The following is a 20424-nucleotide window of genomic DNA, read 5'->3' as shown; positions in this document are numbered from 1 at the left end:
CGCTGCCTTCCGCGCGGCCGGCCTCCGGACCAGCTCTGCCACCTGTGCCACCTGCCTGGTCGGCCCCCCGACCGTGTGACCCGTGAACTCTGGTGCCTGTGGGCTCTGGGTCGGCCCCCTGAACTTTATTTTGACTATGGTCATGTGCTCCCGTGTTTTCTGTTGTTTATTTTGTTTCCCGTTCTGGTCCCTCCGTCCTGGTCCCCCGCCTCCCGCCCTGGGTGGGTTGTTTTCTGTTTTTGTTTCTCGGGTTTGGGCTGTCGGGAGCCAGCCCTTTAGGGGGGGGTGGTGTCATGGTCCTGGGCCATGTGGGCCCAGTATCCTTAGTTCTTTGTATTTTTGTATTTCGTTCCTTATTTAGGCCATGTCTTCTGAGTTGCCCTGTTGTGTTGTTCCCTAAGTGTTTTTCCCTTCATGGCTCTCTCCCCCCTGTGTGCCCTCTATGTATTGATGAGCCCTCGTCTCCCTTTGTGGTTGTTTCATGTTTCCCCAGCCCGTTATGTCTGTGTTTTCCCCGTGCTCTCTCTCCTCCTGTCAGAACCTCTGTGCCTCTACATGTCATGTTCAGTTCACCCCGCCCTGTCTCGTTATGATTATCAGTGTCACCTGTGTTCCCCGTGTGTGCCCACTTTCCTCGTTTACCCTCTGTATATTTCTGTCTGAGTCTCCCTCTGTTCGGCGTCGCGTTCTCCCTCATGTTGTGTGGATCTCCCTGTGTCTCTCTGCGTATGTTAGTTTACTTTTCCCAGTTTAGTTTTGTATTTCCTATGTTCTGCCATTCCAGCATTAAAGCTGTGATTTTGAGTTCATCCCCGTGTCTGTGAGTTTTGCTATTGGGTCCTTCTCCTGCCTGCCACACAACGTATCATGACAGATGGCCTCAGATAGAAGCAAAGGCCCTGATGTGTTGTAGATTGTCTCAGCCAGCAGCACAGGCCCTGCAGCGTTGTAGTTGGCCTCAGCCAGCAGCACAGGCCGTCTTGTGGTGTAGATGGCCTCAGCCAACAGCACAGGCCCTGGTCTGTTGTAGATGGCCTCAACCAGCTACACAGACCCTGGTGGGGCTCAGTTGGTGTCTTCTAGCATCACAGGCCCTGGTGAGGTGTAAATAGCTTAGACCTACGGTACAAGTCCTGGTGTGGTGGAGATGGCCTCAGCCAGCAGAACAGGCCTTCTTGTGTTGTAGTTGGTCTCAGCCAGCAGCACAGGCCCTGGTCTGTTGTAGATGGCCTCAGCCAGCAGCACAGGCCCTGGTCTGTTGTAGATGGCCTTAGCCAGCAGCACAGACCCTGGTGAGGCTCAGTTGGTGTCTTCTAGCAGCATAGGCCCAGGTGAGGTGTAAATAGCTTAGACCTACGGCAGAAGCCCTGGTCTGTTGTAGTTGGCCTCAGCCAGCAGCACAGGCCGTCTTGTGGTGTAGTTGGCCTCAGCCAGCAGCACAGGCCCTATTGTGGTGTACATGGCCTTAGCCAGCCGCACAGACCCTGATGTGTTGTAGATTGTCTCAGCCAGCAGCACAGGCCCTGCAGCGTTGTAGTTGGCCTCAGCCAGCAGCACAGGCCCTGGTCTGTTCTAGATGGCCTCAGCCAGCAGCACAGGCCCTGGTCTGTTGTAGATGGCCTCAGCCAGCAGCACAGGCCCTGGTCTGTTGTAAGGCAAGGCAAGGCAAGGCAAATTTATTTGTATAGCACAATTCAACAACAAGGTGATTCAAAGTGCTTTACAGAGACATTAGAAACAAAAACAAATAAAAAGCATGATTTAAAATTGATTAAAACAAGCAAACAAACAAACTAACTAAACACACACATTTCACACCTGTTCGCGCGATCTGAACCCTTATCGTAAGGGGAGCTACCAGTCCTTCTGTGGACGAGCTACTTTCTATTTTAAATTCCCTGAATTTAAAATACTCTCTAGACCCAGTCTAGACCCAGTTGGGGAGCTACCCAGAGCTCTAAACCCACTTAACAAACAAACAAACAAACAAACAAACAAACAAACAAACAAACAAACAAACAAACAAACAAACAAACAAACAAACAAACAAAACAGTATATAAAATCAAAACAGATAAAATCAGAAATAGATAAGATCAGTAGTTAGTGTAAGTTTTGAAATTTAAGCTTAAAAAAGCTTAAAAAAGCTTATATAGAGGCCAGCTTAAAATTTTAAGCTTGTAGATGGCCTTAGCCAGCTACACAGACCCTGGTGAGGCTCAGTTGGTGTCTTCTAGCAGCATAGGCCCAGGTGAGGTGTAAATAGCTTAGACCTACGGCAGAAGCCCTGGTCTGTTGTAGTTGTCCTCAGCCAGCAGCACAGGCCCTGATGTGTTGTAGATGGCCTCAGCAAGCAGCACAGGCCCTGGTGTGGCGTAGATGGTCTCAGTCAGCACCACAGCCCCTTTAGTGGTGTAGATGGCCTCAGCCAGCAGAACAGGCCCTCTTGTGGTCTAGATGACCTCAACCAATTTTCACACTTATCAGTGGCTCATAGCTACCTAACTAGTCCACTTTAAGCATGTTTCCTAATCTGTCACACTTATCAGTAACTCATAGGTATCTTACTAGTCCGCTTTATTCATGTTTCCTTATTTGTCACATTTTTCATTGGCTCATACATATCTAACTAGTCCACTTTATACTTGTTTCCTAATCTGTCTCACTTATCATTAACTCATAGGTATCTTACTAGTCCACTTTATTCACGTTTTCTTATCTGTCACACTTATCAGTGGCTCATAGGTATCTAACTATTCCACTTTATGCATGCTTAATTATCTTTCACACTTATAAGTAACTCATAGGTATCTAACTAGTCCTGAATATTCTGAATAAATGTGTGAGATGGCCCTCAGGCCTCTACGTCCAGGCTTTGGTGACTACTTGGATTGTCTTATTTAGAGCAATGTGTGTCACTTTGGTTAGTTGCTCAACTGAGGCTGATTTTGTTCAGTCTTTTGCTAACTGAACTTTGACATTTAACATGCTAATTGAAGCGTGTAGAGTCTGAGATGTAGCTGATTTAGGGGTGAATTTACTGTGATTTCCACCCCTAGAAAGATTGTCAACTGTGTTGCATGTTTTGAATAATCTTCTTCAGAGTAGACTTCTGGTGTAAGCTAATAGGGAATGAAAAGAACTATAAAAAGCTGCTGTGGTTTTAATTTTCCAAGAGAGGTGTTATGTATTTAGCAATACATTGTTTAGTCACACTATTATTATTATGTTCTAAACAGAAGAACATCAAGTGTGATGTATGTGCGCATTGATCCACCTGTGCTTTTCCATGACATGTTTAATAAAAGTAAGTAACTTTCCACTTAAAGGGTTGTTGTGCCTAAGTAGCTAAGTTATAATGCTCCAAAGACACCTGTAAGCTATTGCCATTTATGTAAACAGAGAACTCGTGTACATTAAAGGTGGCGAATTATACAAGGCATAAAAGCAGCCTGATATCAGATATAAGTGTTACAGGGTAGCACAAAAGAGGAAAGAAATGTAAATCATGCCTATGTGTCTTGACTCAGCATGTGATGACAATGTATCAGAAAAGCTGAGAATAATTACTCTAAAGCAGGGGTCTCAAACTTAAATGAACTCTGGGCCAATGCTGGCACTGTCATCTCATTGGAGGGCCACTTTATGTTCAAGTAGTACAGTAGTGCATTTTGTATTTAACAAAATAAAAATACAGACATTAGTTCAATGAGAGAATCAAACACTAACACAGCCAATCCCTCAACATGTTTGTAATCTCTGCTCATATTGCCTTCATAATAAACTAGGGTGGCCATATTTTGACTTCCAAAAAAAGAGGACACTTGACCCAGTCAGGAAGAAATTTAATGATACTGTTTGTTTAAAGAAAATTTTAACATATTCAAACGATGCCTTCTCTCTGCGGTTAATGAATGGTGAAAAAAAAAAAAGTCATATAGGCCTTTACAAGTCAACTAGTGCAAAATAGGAGGACGGTTGGACATCTTATAATAAGCTTTTCTTTTCTTTTCTTTTGCTTTTTAAAGAACTTAATTTAAGATTGCACTCAACAAGGAACAAATCCTTCCTAACAAAAAAGTAACTTCAGGTAGTGTTTAACTAAAACACAGAATCTTTATTTGAAATAAAGTATGGGATTGTTTTGTAATTATCCAGGAAAACACCGACTTATCAGGGGTAGTGGCAGTATTGCCAGTTTAAAGACTGGCTCGTCTTAGCTGAAATAAATACATACGTCTGGTTAGTGCTACTGAATGAGTTGAGGTCTTCGGCTAATGAAAGCAGAGACTCTACAACACTTGAAAAAGATTTCACCAAGGATGCAAGTTGCAAGCGCTCCCAATGCGTCACGTGAGCATGCGGGTGGGGCGGAAGTGAGGACCGTAGTCTTCCTGTTCCATCGGTCCCACCTTAGTTTGGACAGCTATGCGGATGAGTGTAGGTAGGATGAAACTCTGCTGGTGTAACTTTTTGTTTTGGCTTTTAGCGCTACAACCTCCGGTTGCCCGTTATCACTCGTGGCTTGCAATGCTTCTCTACGGAAGCGAGCTTTGCACGGCCTTTCTTGCATCTTTAACCCAGTTTGTGTTTCTAATGTATTAGCATACTTTCTGGTCACAGAGCTAACTGTTGACTTCTCTAAAGGCGCTAAAGAACATGTAATACTTGAAAAGCGTGAAGGGTGGTTTTTCAGACACTCCGAGTTGTTCTGTGGTATCTGGAGATTCCTCAAAGACTCCTGTAGCGATCACGACTAAAAAGAATTCGTCCACGAAAGGATTACAAATATTTGATTTCGTTTCCTAACTTAGGCTTTTGCTTCCGAATGAAAATAAAGATGGCAGCCCATCTGCCGCAAGAATAACATGGGAAATGGCATTTCAAAAACGTATTTTGCATGGATTGGATTGTTTGAAAAGGTCTTTTGGGAGTCTCCAAACAACCCCGATACGATAGAAAGTGCCTTTGAATAACATTCAGTAGTTTTCGAAAGTACCCGCTAAGTTTACTTTTAGGATAAACGGTGGTTAGCTCTGTACCGCTGAGCTGCTATTGGAAACCAAAAAAAGGGGCACAAACTGACAACAAATATTCGTATTCTTTCTTTGCTGCTGCTTTCGAACTTCTGTGTATATAAAAGTTGTTAGAATTCAGTCCTAAGCGAAACACGCAAATAGGCGACGTGAAATATGTATACTGTGTGGTGTGTCACGTGACATGACAAAAATGAATGGCCAGACCCCTTCGGGTCAAAGTTCATTGACATGCAAACATGTGATAATTGTGTTTTTGCTGCAATCTCCATTACCCTCTATGTTGAAGGGTATTTGCACTGCTTTTAGTTCGTCTTAAGATCAGATGTCTCAAACTGCATAGCAGTGTAACCTCGAAAAGGAGCGCTAAAAACAACAGTACAATTTAATTCTCTTTAGCTTTATTTATGTAGTGAGTTTACAACAAGCTCAGAAGGCCTTTTGGTAAGGTCACTACATGCATAAGGAACCTTTCATGTAGTCTGTTGATGAATAAAGTCTAACCTGGGGTCCGTTCTTCGTACCTCGCTAAGTAAGTTAGCTGGATTTGATTGTTGACGATTTCGCGTGATCCTGGATCGTTCGGTTCCCCGAAGCTCATCCGGGACTTGCTGTCATAGCAACAGATCCGTAAGCGTAAACCTGCTCGGGAGCAGGCTTGCTTTGTGTAAACAAGATTAGATCGCGGCCACTCAGGTATGTCCGCTTCAGTTATACGAAAGCAACAGCGATATTTTACCACTGTTTTACCATAAATAAATATTATCAAAGTAACTAAAGATAATGCAGTATTTGATTCTTTTATTGATTTCATAAAGATACATACAGGTCATTTCCTAAAAAAGGGGAAATGTACTATTAATCATTCTATTTCATGTATTTGATTATTTCAGATGTAATTCATATTTTAGAGTAGTAATAGTAAATTACTTCATGTAAGCAAGATGAGAGACCACGGCTATAAAAGCGAAGGTGGATTTGGGAAGTCTGTATACGCGAGCCACCCATTGCGGAAGGTGCAAGATTGATAAGGAGAGTTTTCAGAATTCAGCGTATATTGCGGGACAGACAGGATCCTTTAGCTCAGCGCGACAGTGTGCTCATAGAGAGATATCGATTTTCCTGTGAGGGTATTATTTACTTAACCAACTTGTTGACGAGGGGGTGCAGGACCACCACCTGTCTTTTTTTGCTCTGCCCTTTTCTTGGTTGCTGTTATAAACAAACAAACAAACAGATTATTTCAGGGTCTCTTTTCAAGAGACTAAAAGCAATATAAGTGATAAATATTACCATTCTGTAGAATATTCTTATATTTCACTTTTACTTGTTCCCATGTTCTAGTGGGTCCTGTTGTGGCTCTAATGTGAAAGAGGATATAATGTAATATAATATATTATAATATAATATAATATAATATAATATAATATAATATGGTGTAATATAATAAATTTACCCTACCGCCTACTGGTGTTGGCCAGAGGGGCCGATGGCGCGATATGGCAGCCTGGCTTCTGTCAGTCTGCCCCAGGGCAGCTGTGGCTACAACCGTAGCTGCCTCCACCAGTGTGTGAATGTGAGAGTGAATGAATAGTGGCATTGTAAAGCGCTTTGGGTGCCTTGAAAAGCGCTATATAAATCCAATCCATTATTATTATTAAATTACTTACTAGTTTAATTTGTCAGCGAGCTCAAAGTTAGCGCGATGATTTGATCTTGGATGTGTCATTTGATCTTGGATGTAGTAAGCGAGGTACGAAGAACGGACCCCAGATGACAGTACTACATGTGATTATTTTGCACAGCACAGCAATGGATCACAGCGCAGCCGATGAGGGTCCTTCTCCCAGCAGACAACCTTCAAGTCCTGCTTCTAGAACACCTGTGGGTGTCAAAGGACAAGTGTCACTGAGCAGTCAAAGGCCCAAAGTATTGATAACTCCCTTTCACAGCTCACCCATAGCCAATGCAGCTTTTCACAGCAAACGGACAGCAACTGGGAATCCTCTGGGCTCTCCTGTCAGCTTTTTTCTGGGCACTGCTGGATGTGTGACCACTCCACTCTTCAGAGAAAGACCTACTGCTGCTGGGAACTCAGAAAGACAGGCTCACAGTTCAGGCTCATCACAGGTGACGCCAGGAAAAAAAGTGCAAGCAAGTCCGTCTACTGACAAGGTAAACAGATTTACTTTGAAATGTTATCAGGCAGTATTTAGAATATCCTGTGTTTATATAATGCACATATAAACTTGATAACATGACATTCTCATCGTCTTCAAAGGGTGCCAGCTTGAAGATGTCAAAGTTGGCTGTGAGAGACTCAGTGAAGTCTGGACCGCTGTTCAACATGGAGCTTCATCACAGCCCCAAAGGCAAAGGAAAGAAGACCGTCTCCACTTCAGTCAAACCTCAGGCTGGTTAGTCCATCCATTCCTTTGGAAACTTAAATTTTTATGAAATCTTTTATTGATTCCAGTTTGCTGCAGACAGATGGCATCATAAGTAACAAGTATGCATCAAAGTGCATGCCACGTTTACTGTTTAAAGGAGTAGGTGAAGAAGAAATCTGTGCATATATATCAAAGGAGCTATGTTTAGAAATGTGTCCAAACAGCAGTTTGCATCTGAGTAAGAATACAGGAATTCTCTATATCTGTGTCCGTTCCCTACCTTTACTTCATCTGAACTACTTACATACTTAACAGATTTTTTGCTGGGAACAAGTGGAAAAGACAAATAATGTTAAAGGCTTTAAGATAGGTAGTTCTTAAATTTTAACTAAAAATTGTTTTCTGTTCTTGTTTTGCAGTTGCCTGTGTGAGGCATTTAGTAAACAGGTGTAAATTGATACTGTGCAGTCAGTAATCATGCTCCAAATATTTTTAAAAAGGCAAATCATTTAAGCCTATATACCCGTATTGATAGAATTTCTTTGTTAACTCAAAAGACACGACGTTGAACTTTCATTCCCAGCGCTTTATTCGTTACGCCATTTTACATACATACAACAACAACACTTCGCGGTCAACAGTACTCTCGCGATATAACAGAAAATAACAAGTTAACAATCTCCCTCTTTCTTTTAAAAAAATAAAAGTATAAACACACCCCTGTAAACATTTGTATACATATATGTATATATTTATATAAACAAAAAAAAACTTTTCAAAAGTGCTTTGCTTTACTTAAAGCATGCTATCATTGCACACAATAAACAATGGTGCATTTTAATGCAAAGGCAACTTTGTAAACAAACGATTACAGTATCCAGAGTCCTTCATCTAGCGCCTTTAGAAGGGTTAAAGGTGAAACTCCCTTTTTTGTCAGACAATCAGCAAGTTGAGATTTTGAGTCTGACCAACAAACCTGTCTGATTTTCTTGGCTTGTATGAGCTCTTTAATGCTGCTCATTTCTAGCCTCAGTCTCTTCTCTGTAACCTGCTTAGTAGACTTGAGTGCATCAGACATGGAATGATTGTCAGTCACACAGATCAAAGGAAGAGCGTTCAGACTAGTGTTACCAGTTGTAAGCTCAGAAAAAAGTGTTGCCAGGAAGACAGCACTGTCTATTCCATCTGACATGGCAAGAGTTTCTCCTGCCAGTATACTTCTAACCACACGCCTGATTTTTTTTAAAGTGCCAGAAGAGAGGACAAAACTTTCCTCCTTTACCCATAAGGACAATTAATGCCCCTCTTTGAATACTGCCATCAGGAAGGTTGCCAAATGATGAAGCATCACTGAAAACAACCAATGCCAGATCCTCACCCAAGTGCTGAAACTTAAGAGTCACTTTCTCTGCCTTAAGCTTACGGATAACTTTGTTCACTCAGGGCTCGCATAATCGCTAGCCCGACGTCCCGAGGCTAGCGATTTTTCCAGTCGGGCTACCGAAATCTATCTCTGCCCTGCCCGTCGGGCTATCATAGGAAGAAAAAAAATATGTCAATGCTTTTGCATTCTTTCGGAAATGTAGCTGGGTAATTATGTCATTGGCATCGATGAGCCACTGTAAATATGTGACATATTGAAATCGCGTTTGAATTTGCGCTTGTTTTTTGCTTTCACTTTGCAATCGCACGAACTGTGTATAGAGAGCGACAGTACTGATTGGTGAGTCACGATAATTTGCGCAGCAATTCCTCTGACATCGTCTTATCAGTCGTTAGCTTACTATGCAAACATGACGAGTGAAATCTCCCGCAGCAAGCTTAAACATGTGAGAGGTTGATCGCGCAGAGAATCGCTGAGCGTTATGTGAGTGCATGTGTAAAAGCAGCAGGATATATATTTTAGTTCTGCTGAGCTAAATAAGACAGGTCAGGGTGAAGAAGTGACAGCCAAAGAAAAGCTTACCACAAAACGGAAAAGTTATGACAAATCAGACTATAAAGCAAAAATAAAGTGCAGCTTTATGGTTTCATGTACAAAAGAATTTTTGTGGCTGCATTATGACGAGCTAAATAATAACCAGGGGTGCACATGAGTGGTCCGCAGGTGCACATTCGCTGTCAAAATAAAAAATGCGGACAAGATAAGAAGTTGCAACGCGTGTTTGCGTACATAAGATTTTCTGGAGGAGGACAGACATTTGTTTAGAACTCATAAAGATGTCGAAGAAGCAAGCTCCTTTAAGCAATTACTTTGGTGTTCCTCCACCGCAAAGGAAATGTCAGAAGGAGTCCGAACCACAAAAGAAGCACGTATTCTCGGAAAAGTGGTTGCAGGAGGTGAGCTGGCTTCAAACAAATGATGAACGCACAGAGATGTGGTGCAGAATGTGCCGTGAAAATCCCACTCTAGCGGACAAAAACACTGCCTTTTATATGGACGCAAACGTGCGTTGCAACTTCTTATCTGGTGCGCGTCTTTTATTTTGACAGCGAATGCGCACATGCGGACCACTTATGTGCACCCGTGTAAATAACATAATGTTCTGCCGGGTGTGTTGTTGGTTTTCCCTCGATTTCTGAGTTGACAAGCGCCTTTGTTACTGGGACCAGTAATTTTAAGAAAGGCCCCCATTAGAACCCATGAGAAATGCAAGAAATGCATTATTGCTCAGTCTGCAATATCTTTCCCAGAACAAACACCAATTGCAAATAACATACTAAAAATAAACCTGAAAATTCTGTTTAGAACAGCGTACTATGTTGCAAAGAGTGAACTACCACTGGCAAAATTTAGCAGTCTTTGCAAACTTCAAAAAGCAAATGGCCTAGATCTTGGTTCCACTTGTTTCTTACCCGTGACTTCAGTGGAAATTTCAAATTCAGGATCTGACACAGACGGATTCATGTTCTACACAGTTCTTACAAGTTCATAGAAATTTCTGTTCAATTAGAACCAAGTATTTGAGTTGATGATTGCAATTTTTATACAATGTTGTAATTTTTTTGATAAATTTTTTGTTTCTGTTACAATATTATACTTTTATGTATCATATTGTAAAGGAAACAAAACAGGAAACAAAACATTAGTCAAAAAATTGCTCTCTTTTTTTATTCGGGCTACTTAAATTTATTTTGGGCTACCAAAAACTGAAGAGTCCCTGCCTGAAGGGCTACCAGGGATTTTGAAATTTTGCGAGCCCTGGTCACTTCATGAATGAAGGAGTTGACGATCTCTGCAGCTTTCTTTCATGAATAGACTGTACAGTTGCATCTTTGATATTAGATCCAAGGCTACATGTGTCAAACATAACATCAGGCCTTGTTCATCAGGCCACATTTTTTTTTGACCTGAGTTGCTCACATTCCGTTTCACTTAAGGAAGCATCCCTCTGTACAGCCCGTGCTGCTTGTAACTGAACCGGTTGTAGGTTGTCAATGTAAAGTTGTTGATGCACCTCTATTACATCATTAACTGTACAAATGTCCATACCAACATAAGAAAAGCTGTCATGTTCTTCACGGCCCACAAGGAAGGTAGATTTCAGTACAGGAATGATATGAGTTGCAAAGTGACTTGAACCAGCCCAAAGGAAATCATCAATGTGACATGCAAGCACTCCTGTAATCTCAGATTGTTCATTCTGCCAATAGAACACTGCAGGATCAACCTGTGATATTTTACCACCAGTTTTGAACATAATGTCTTTGACCTTATTATACCAATAAAGTGAAGCATGCAAGTCCATAAACACACTTTTTCAGTTTCCATAGAACATTGTCCTTGCCAGCTTCAGGTGGGGGACGAAGATAAATGTCTCTTGACAGTTCCATTCCCTGCAATAAGGCAGATTTAATGTCCATTGAATTTACTCTCCACTTGTTTTGACATATCACAGCTAGCACTAGTCTGAGGGACTCAGACACACATGTTGGAGAGTCTTTCTGTAGTTCTTTAGTATTTACCTCTTCAAACCCCCGTGCCACAAGTCGAGCCTTTGGGACAACACCATTAGCAGTTTCTTTGAGTGTACAGACCCATCTAGTAGACACACATTTTTGACCCAGGTCTTTCACTTCATCAAACACACCATTACTTCGCCAGCTCTCAATCTCCTGCTGCTTACAACAACAACAACAACAATCTTTATTTATAGAGCACATTAAAAGCCAGGGGCATGCCAAAGTGCTTTACATAAAACAATAAAACAATAAAATGATTTACACTAAAACATCGGAGTCATATAAGTGTGGGATTATGTTCACAGGTAAAAACCACTGATAGGAATAATCTATAGCACACAGCTATAGCAAAGTAGAACTGTACCATCATACACAGTGATAGAGAACATAGACAACGCAACAATAAAATAATAAAATAATTAGCACTATAACGTCAGAGTCATATAAGTGTGAGATTATGTTCACAGGTAAAGACCACTAATAAGAATAAGCTATAGCACACAGCTATAGCAGAGTAAAGCTGTACCATCAAACACAGTGATAGAAAACATTGACAGCGCAGGACAACGCAAAACAACCAGACACATTAATAGAATAACTCACAGAAGCGAGGCGAGAATTTAACTAGTAGAAAAAGCAAGTTCAAACAAATATGTTTTAATAATAATAATAATGGATACTTTATTGATCCCCATGGGGAAATTACTTGTTTTTCTCTGCATTTGACCCATTCACTCAGTGAAGCAGTGGGCAGCCCACTAAGCAGGCGCCCGGGGAGCAGTGTGTAGGGACGGTACCTTGCTCAGGGGTACCTCAGGGTAGCCGTTAAGTGGATTCGAACCGCCGACCTTCCGATCATGGGGCGACCACTTTACCTACTGAGCTATCCCTGCCGTGATTTAAAAGATTAGCAGAATCAAAGGAAATATCTTTTGTTATGAGTACATCTGCATCTCTGTTTTCAGCTTCAGTGCAAAGACCATCAACAAGTGACATGTCTACAGCTTTCTTTTCACCTTCACTACCATCATGCTCAAGATATTGCACATTGTACCAGTTTTTGTATTGCCCTTTTGCTTTTCCCGCTCTGCCTAGCACTCTGGCTGTGTGTTGAACACCGTTGTCTCTGTTGGTAAAAGTGATCAGCTGTCCTGCCCTTAACTTTACATTTGCAGAGACATGATCAGTGGGTGTAGAGGGCTCATTTGCAGTTTGTGTGACAGACATGTTTTCTGCAGTGTGTGTGACAGACATGTTTTTCTGCAGTGTGTGTGACAGACATGTTTTCTGCAGTGTGTGTTTATCCAGCTCCGTAACTTGTCTCTAGATATTGACTTCATTCTTCCAGCATTCGTATGGCCTGGCTTCATCAAGCTTTGGTGGTACTTTGCAATTGGAAACCATCCGCTGCTACCAATGTTAACTCAAAAGACACGACGTCGTACTCTCATTCCCAGCGCTTTATTCGTTACGCCATTTTACATACATGCAACAACAACACTTCGCGGGCAAGAGTACTCTCGCGATATAAAAGAAAATAACAAGTTAACATTCTTTTCCTGACCTGCTAACGTAGGTCACTGTTTACAGAAGACATAAAATTTTTAGAGCTTAAGTTTTATTTATAATCTGGTATTAAGTTAAAAATGTTTGGAATTTGCATGGTTTTACACCATTAATCAAAACCGTTCTCACGGTGAGAGTTTAATCCACTATATTTTTGAGTTTCACATCAGCAACTTCTATACAAATATTTTCTCCAAAGTTTTTTGTAGTTCTAACTTGAATGGACTGAATTGACCATCATATTTAACAACAGTGTTGGTCAAGTTAGTTGAAAAACGTAATCAGTAACTGATTACTGATTACTTCCCCAAAAAAGTAATCCCGTTACTTTACTGATTACTTGGTTTCAAAAGTAATTAGTTACTTAGTTACTTTTTAAAAACACGATTTATAACCTGAATAGGTGATAAAGCGATAGGTCTTTCAGCCCAATTCTACTTTTTCTGCATAATCCATCATACAAAATGTAATCAAATGGAAAAGTCTCTTTTTTTTTAACTTGTTTTATCAGTTTTAATCTTTTAACTTTATGCATCAACTAAAAATTTAATTATATGCACCATTCTCTGACTTGAAGAAATTAGTTTAACATTTAAACCTATTTTCTGTACATTCCAGCACATAAAATAAAAATATTTTTTGTGTTTACACTCAGTCTTTCAAATAGATGCAAGTAAAACGCAGCAGAAAATAAATAAAATCAAACACTAGCGGTCCTGTTGCTCTATTTTCACCTGTAAAGCAGGAGTAGGGTAGGCGGAGGTTTACCCTGGTGCAGGTGTGCCGCAGCGGTCAGTGGAAGAATCCGCGAGTTTCTCTGTGAATTTCCCATTACGTTGTTGCGCACTCGGTGCTTGTTTAGGGGGTTTTTTTCGCTGTAAAAAGAAGTTTTCTTCCTACGCACAACGGACACTAATGTTTTTGTCACTTTTTATGGAATCAAACTCAAAGTAAGGTCTGTACTTCCACGCTTTAAACGCTGCACGCTCATACTATCTCCCCTACATGATATATTATCCATTGTTGATCTGCACACAGCTGTTGTCACGAACGTCGCACTCGCTTACGTCATTGTCATGAGACATTCTCGCAAAAAAATCACGCAGTAACGCAGCGTTCCTACAAGAAAGTAACGGTAATCTAATTACCGTTTTTGCGATAGTAATCCCTTACTTTACTCGTTACTTTAAAAAAGTAATCAGATTACATTAACGCGTTACAAGTAACGCGTTACTGCCCATCTCTGTTTAACAATGAGATGTCGCTGAAGTTCATGTGCGTGTGAAGGCAGACAAGCGAATACAGTTGACAGTATAAAATTTCACAGTTTTGACATTCGCAGAATAAAAATGTTTATGGTCAAATATTTTTGGTCTTTTTGTCCCTTTCCTAGGTCTGAAGAGGAAAAAGCGGAAGATGGGAATGTACAACCTGGTCCCTAAAAAGAAGGCCAAGGCAGTTAAACAGCCAGAGAAGGCAGGTCTATTAATTTATTTGCTCACTGACACAAACGTTGACTGGGGGTTTGGTTGAAAAGAGGCACTCTACTAAGATATTACGCAGTTGTTAATACCAAGTGCAGATCTTTGAATCACATGGCGTTGTATGTTTCCCTGTTGTTCTGCATACACTTACAGACATTGTTCTTTTGTATGGTTAAATGTTGTTAATTCATTATTTGTCAGACTGATTCTGAGTGGGACATTGGCATTTTTCATTTGTCACTGTCACAATGTGGTTTTCTTGTTCAACTGTTTCAGAACTTTTGCTATGAAAGGATGTCTACACAGAATTCTGTTTGCTTGTTGCAAATTGCTTTGTAGTTACTGGTCACTCGTTCGCTTCAATTTGTTATCATACATGTCAGTCATAATGTCAATACTTTGCTCTCACTGGTAGTCACTTGACCTAGAAGTTGAGAAGCTTAATTTGAGACGTGCCCACTGGACTTTGAGGTTGGCAAGTGTTGTCTTCATGGACTTGTTCCTGCAGACTACTTCCAGTTTGGACTAGCCTTTTTTCAAATGACTAGACATAAATTGTCAGAAAATGTTATTCCTGTCTTTATCAATTTTTTATTATTTTTCTGTGTTTTAGAAAGAGGAGCCTAAAGTCAGAATGGAGAAGAACCAAACTGCAGTTGTTGAGAAACCAGTGAGTCCTCCTGTAACTGTACAGGCTGGAGCAACGACAGCTGTCAGGAGGGAATCGCACGTGGAGGAGATGGAGTCAGGACAAGGGAGCCATGTAGAATACACAGAGCTGGCTTTGGACTGCCTGGACCTGAAAGCTCAGCAGGAGCTTCTCTCACCATCCGTATCAGCAGGTAAGATGAACTTACTGAAGGATAACTGGATTACCTCTAACCTGAAGTCATCACAGCTCCTCTTTTCTTTCTACAATGCTCAGTTTTAGAGTTCACAGGCTTGCTGTGATCTGTATTAGAATAACAGGATTTTGTGTGTAGGTCTGGCAGCATATTCTGAAGTGGCAGAAACAGACTTGGCTGAGGAATTGCCGCTATGCTGCTGTCGCATGGAGACACCTAACAGCAGAGGAGGCCTCTCTGCGTTGGATCAGACCTGCATGGCCATGGAGAGTGCAGATGGAACGGTAAAGATCAACTAGAATAACAAAGACATTCATGGTCTCATTGCCCCTGGAGAAAAAAGCTTCACAGTAAACTATATGAAATTAATTTTATTTGTAAACACATCTTCAGATAAACAATACATGACTTTTTATTTAGCTAAAATTTAGGGTTAGCCAATTAGTGTATGGCAAAACTAAGTACAGCCTTTCTGCTTCGATAGGAATTAAGAGATTAAGTAGTGCTGCTAATCAAATATACTTGATTAGATGACCATTAGTAAGTGTGGGCACCTCTATAAAAGCAGAGGTTTTAGTAAGGCTGGAGCATTCAGCTGTGTTATCAGAAAAATTAGTAATGGTCTTAAAGAAGCAATTGCTGCTGCCCATCAGTCTGCAACGAGTTTTAAGGCCATTTCCAAATAATATAAACTCGTATCATTCAACAGAGAGAATGTCTTTCCATGAGTGAATCTCCCAGTAAATTCACCACAATGGAAGACTGCAGCGGTCAGAGAAATCTGTCTGACAGCTAAAACAGAAAGTCCACAAGTTACATCTCAGACTCTATAGGCCTCAGCATGTTAAATGTTAAAGTTTATCACAGTAAAATTAAAAAATGGCTTGATAGGAAAGGTTTTTAAATGCTATTTTCTCTTAAAAGGTCATGACATCACAGCTTGGCTTTGCTAAGATGCATCTGAACAAAACACACAATTTCTGAATCAATGTCTTTTGGAGAGTTGAGATCAAAGTGCAGATGTTTAGCCTTAATACACAGTGCCACATTTGTCAAAAACCTAGCACAGTGATGGAGAGGTGATGATTTGAGCTTGTTCTGAAGCCACTTTTGTATAACAAAGTATTCTAAAATTAAAAGCAAGACCATCAGCGTGAGAGCTAAAGCTTGGCTGAACTTGTCCTGTCATTCAGTGTGACAATAACCTTGTTTGCATTAATGCTGCATCAGTGTGGTATTCATTTTTTGTGTCTGTGTGTCTCCGCTCAGCTAAATCGCTGTCACAGGCGAGTAATGAAACAGGAAATGATGCGCCCCTCCAACACTGTCCATCTGCTGGTGTTGTGCGAGGATCACCGAGCCGGTATGGTCAAGCACCAGTGCTGCCCTGGATGTGGACTCTTCTGTAGGACGGTGAGCAGACAAAGCACACAAAGTCCTGAGATTATTAATTTACTGCAGTACATGCTCAAATATACTGCAGGACATTTTTGGCTGTTTTTGACTACTTTTGATTTTACCTCTATATTTCACTTTTAAAAACATTTTTCATTTTCACATACTCTATTAGTATATAGTATATTTACTATACATACTATATACCAGAGCTTCCCAAAGTGTGGGGCCTGCCCCCCAGGGGGGGCGTAGAGCCATTGCAGGGGGGCGCGGTATGAAAAGGGGAGAAAAAAAACAAAAAAATGCTTGGACACTGCTAGCACGGGGCGCCCACACAAACGCATAGCAGGAGATGAAGCATCACTGAATATGTTTCCAAACCAACTTCATTCTAAGCCAAAGACTAGAAAATATGGTGAAGCATATCTTCCCTTTGCCTTCACCTGCACATGTGCCAAGTACGGATGGGTACCGGTAATGGCACCGGTTCTGACATAAACGGTAGTAACCAGACCGAAAAGCAGCGCACATTTCGGTACTTTTTTTTTTTTTCCCCTGAGATGTCATACACTTTGGATTCTAGCCAATCATTTAACCTTCACAAGGATAGTAGGCGGGCCCACGTACATTATTTTAGAGCAGAGCTACAGATTAAAAATGCCCAAGGCAAAGAGGTCTAAAGTCTGGCTGTACTTCACAGCAAAAGATGCAAACTCAGCAGCCTGCAGGTGATATTGTGCAAAGGACGTTTGCACAGTATCACTGTTTTTCATTTTGTCATTATTGTATGTAGAAAAATTGACTTTAATCCATTTTGGAATAAGACTCTAACATGACAGCATGTGGAACAGTGATGCGCTCGGAATACTTTCCGGATATTCTGTGTATTTACTTTACACATTTAAAGGGGATGTCGCATTCCTCCAAGAGACTCATTTACAGATGTCTGACCTCTCTTCCAGGAAGGTTCCTGTCTTCAAATCAACACAAATTAACACAAAATATTAGTAATCGCTTTGAGTGTATATGTGGCTTGACAAGTGAAAGATGTGGCGATCGTGGCTCAAGAGTTGGGAGTTTGCCTTGTAATCGGAAGGTTGCCAGTTCGAGCCCCGGCTTGGACAGTCTTGGTCATTGTGTCCTTGGGCAAGACACTTCACCCGTTGCCTACTGGTGGTGGTCAGAGGGCCCGGTGGCGCCAGTGTTCGGCAGCCTCACCTCTGTCAGTGCGCCCCAGGGTGGCTGTGGCTACATGTAGCTTGCCATCACCAGTGTATGAATGTGTGTGTGAATGGGTGGATGACTGAGTATGTAAAGCGCTTTGGGGTCCTTGGGGACTAGTAAAGCGCCATACAAATACAGGCCATTTAGAAACGTTTCAATCTGAAACATGTTGAATGTTTCACTGCTGTTCTTCTTAACTTTTATCCCATAGGGCACCTTCATGGAGTGCAGGCCCTATGGCAGCATCTCCCACCGCTTTCACCGTGACTGCGCCTCCATCCTGAAGGACCGAAAGTTTTGCCCCCACTGTGGAGAGGATGCCTGTGGGGCAAAGGAGGTCACAGTCCCCAAGGCTGATCTGTCACCCTCTGTCCCTAGATTGAATCCTGAGTCATTGCTTCCAGCTGCATCTGCGGTGGCTATGCCGGCTTCAGTCCCAAACATGTTACGAATACAGGGGCTCAGAGCTAAAAAGAGCAGTGAGCCGCAGAGAGGCAGAGATGAGAGCCCAAGCAGGTAACATAGTGCTGCTTGTGGCCATGACATCTCTTCTCCTCACAGATGAAAAGTAAAGACTAACTTCCTGGATGAAAGGAACTATTAAACGATAAATCAAGCTTACTACTTGTTTTTTTTCTCTGCAGGTTAAAGGATGAGGCTGTGAACACTACAGAAAGACTTCCCAAAGAGTCACTGGAGAGCATTCTGTTGGCACTGGATGATGAGAAGTAAGGTTACCCATGAAATATAAGAGTGACATCAGTGTGGGTATCAAAGTTTACACTTTGAGATAAATGAATAAGCTGTATTCTTTTCAGCCTCAAACCAAAGAAGGTCAAGTACCCCACAAGGCAGCTGTACATTTCTGCAAAGCAGGGAGACCTCCAGAAGGTCATCCAGCTTCTAGGTAGCTCACATATGTTCTCAGAAGAAAATTGGCTTTAGCAACATCAACTCTGGATCTACTTCTTGGCGGCTGTGTAAGACCAAAATTTGTGTGTTACAGTTGATGGGAAGGACCCCAACTTTTTGATGGAGGGCCAAAACAAATGCACCCCCCTTTATGCAGCAGCTGCTGAAGGTCACCAGGAGATCTGTCACATGCTGGTCCAGGTGAGACGATATTAGCTTCACTGCAGACTGTTTGATAAGACGTATTGGAGACATGCTTTCTGGACACCCAAGTTGTAAATGCGATTACTCAAGACAAGGTGATACCTCAGGTGCATCTACCGTATTTTCACGACCATAAGACGCACTGTACTAAAAGGCGCAGTCTCAGTTATGTGTGCCATTACTGTATTTAACACACACATAAGGCGCACTGGATCATAGGGCGCATACAAGTACCGTATGCGTATTTAAAAATAAAGCGGGAGCAAACCTGAGTTCGGTACCTTACTCACATTTTTATTACCAGTAATCGTCATCATCAACAACACACAAGCATACAAGTGTGCATATTTAAAAATAAAGCAGGAGCAAAACAAAGTTTGGTACTCACATTTTTATCATCAATCAAACCCATCGAAGTCCTCATCCTCTGTGTCTGAATTGAACAGCTGCGCTAAATCTCCATCAAACATGCCAGGTTCACTTTCTTCACTGTTTGAGTCACTTTCCGTGCCGTGCGGCTCCTCGGAAATGATGCCAGCTTTTGCGAAAGCTCGAACAACAGTGCCAGCAGACATGTTAGCCCAAGCATCTACAATCCATTGGCAAATTGTGGCGTAACTCGCCCGGCGCTGCCTTCCACTCTTGGTGAAACTGTGGTCTCCATCGGTCATCCATCACTCCCAGGCCGCTCGCAGCCTTACTTTGAACGGGCGGTTCACACCGATGTCCAGCAGTTGGAGTTCCTTTGTCAGGCCTCCCGGAATGACAGCAAGCTCACAGTTAATTTGTTTCACTAGTTTTTTCACATCAGCTGTGAGATGGGCACGCATAGAGTCACAGATTAAGAGCGATGGTGATGCGTGGAAAAAACCACCTGGTCTCCTTACATACACCTCCCTCAGCCACTCTTTCATCATTTCCTCATCCATCCAGCCCTTTTCATTTGCCTTAATGATGATTCCTGCTGGAAACTTCTCTTTAGGCAAAGTCTTTCGCTTAAAAATCACCATAGGCGGCAGTTTCTGTCCATTAGCATGGCAGCCAAGCACAACAGTAAAAGAAGATTTTTCATACCCCGTTGTGCGTATCGCTACCGTGCTGGTCCCCTTCTTCTCCACAGTGTGACTCACCGGGATGTCAAAAGTAGAGATGGACCGATCCGATATTACGTATCGGTATCGGTCCGATACTGACCTAAATTACTGGATCGGATATCGGAGAAAAATAAAAAATGTAATCCGATCCATTAAATATCACGAAAGCACCTCACAAAACTTGCAACACGCCGTAACTCACCTCAGAACGTTAGCACGTCGGAGCAGTATGCATCACGTGATAGAGCGGCTGTGGCATGCGGGACCTGTCGGTGGTCTGGATAGCATTTGGAGCTTCGCTAGCAACCCGGC

The 20424-nt window shown here is 41.9% G+C and overlaps 1 protein-coding gene across 1 annotated transcript in view; it reads left to right on the top strand.

Annotated features, from left to right (window-relative positions):
• Window positions 1-4359: 4359 nt before the first annotated feature.
• The window catches only part of LOC308404088 (histone-lysine N-methyltransferase EHMT1-like), a 69307-nt gene continuing 53242 nt past the window's right edge, over window positions 4360-20424 (top strand). The window contains exons 1-11 of the mRNA XM_080893934.1: window positions 4360-4443; window positions 6841-7210; window positions 7317-7452; window positions 14348-14430; window positions 15052-15280; window positions 15422-15567; window positions 16553-16696; window positions 18114-18418; window positions 18547-18630; window positions 18721-18809; window positions 18909-19015. Coding sequence (XP_080750060.1) covers window positions 6848-7210; window positions 7317-7452; window positions 14348-14430; window positions 15052-15280; window positions 15422-15567; window positions 16553-16696; window positions 18114-18418; window positions 18547-18630; window positions 18721-18809; window positions 18909-19015 — 1686 coding nt within the window. The 5' untranslated portion in view covers window positions 4360-4443; window positions 6841-6847. The remainder of the gene's footprint in view (window positions 4444-6840; window positions 7211-7316; window positions 7453-14347; window positions 14431-15051; window positions 15281-15421; window positions 15568-16552; window positions 16697-18113; window positions 18419-18546; window positions 18631-18720; window positions 18810-18908; window positions 19016-20424) is intronic.

This window comes from Rhamphochromis sp. 'chilingali' (genome assembly GCF_963969265.1).
Source record: "Rhamphochromis sp. 'chilingali' genome assembly, chromosome: 10".
NCBI classification, from domain to species: domain Eukaryota; kingdom Metazoa; phylum Chordata; class Actinopteri; order Cichliformes; family Cichlidae; genus Rhamphochromis; species Rhamphochromis sp. 'chilingali'.
This window is presented reverse-complemented; position numbering and strand designations above follow the sequence as displayed.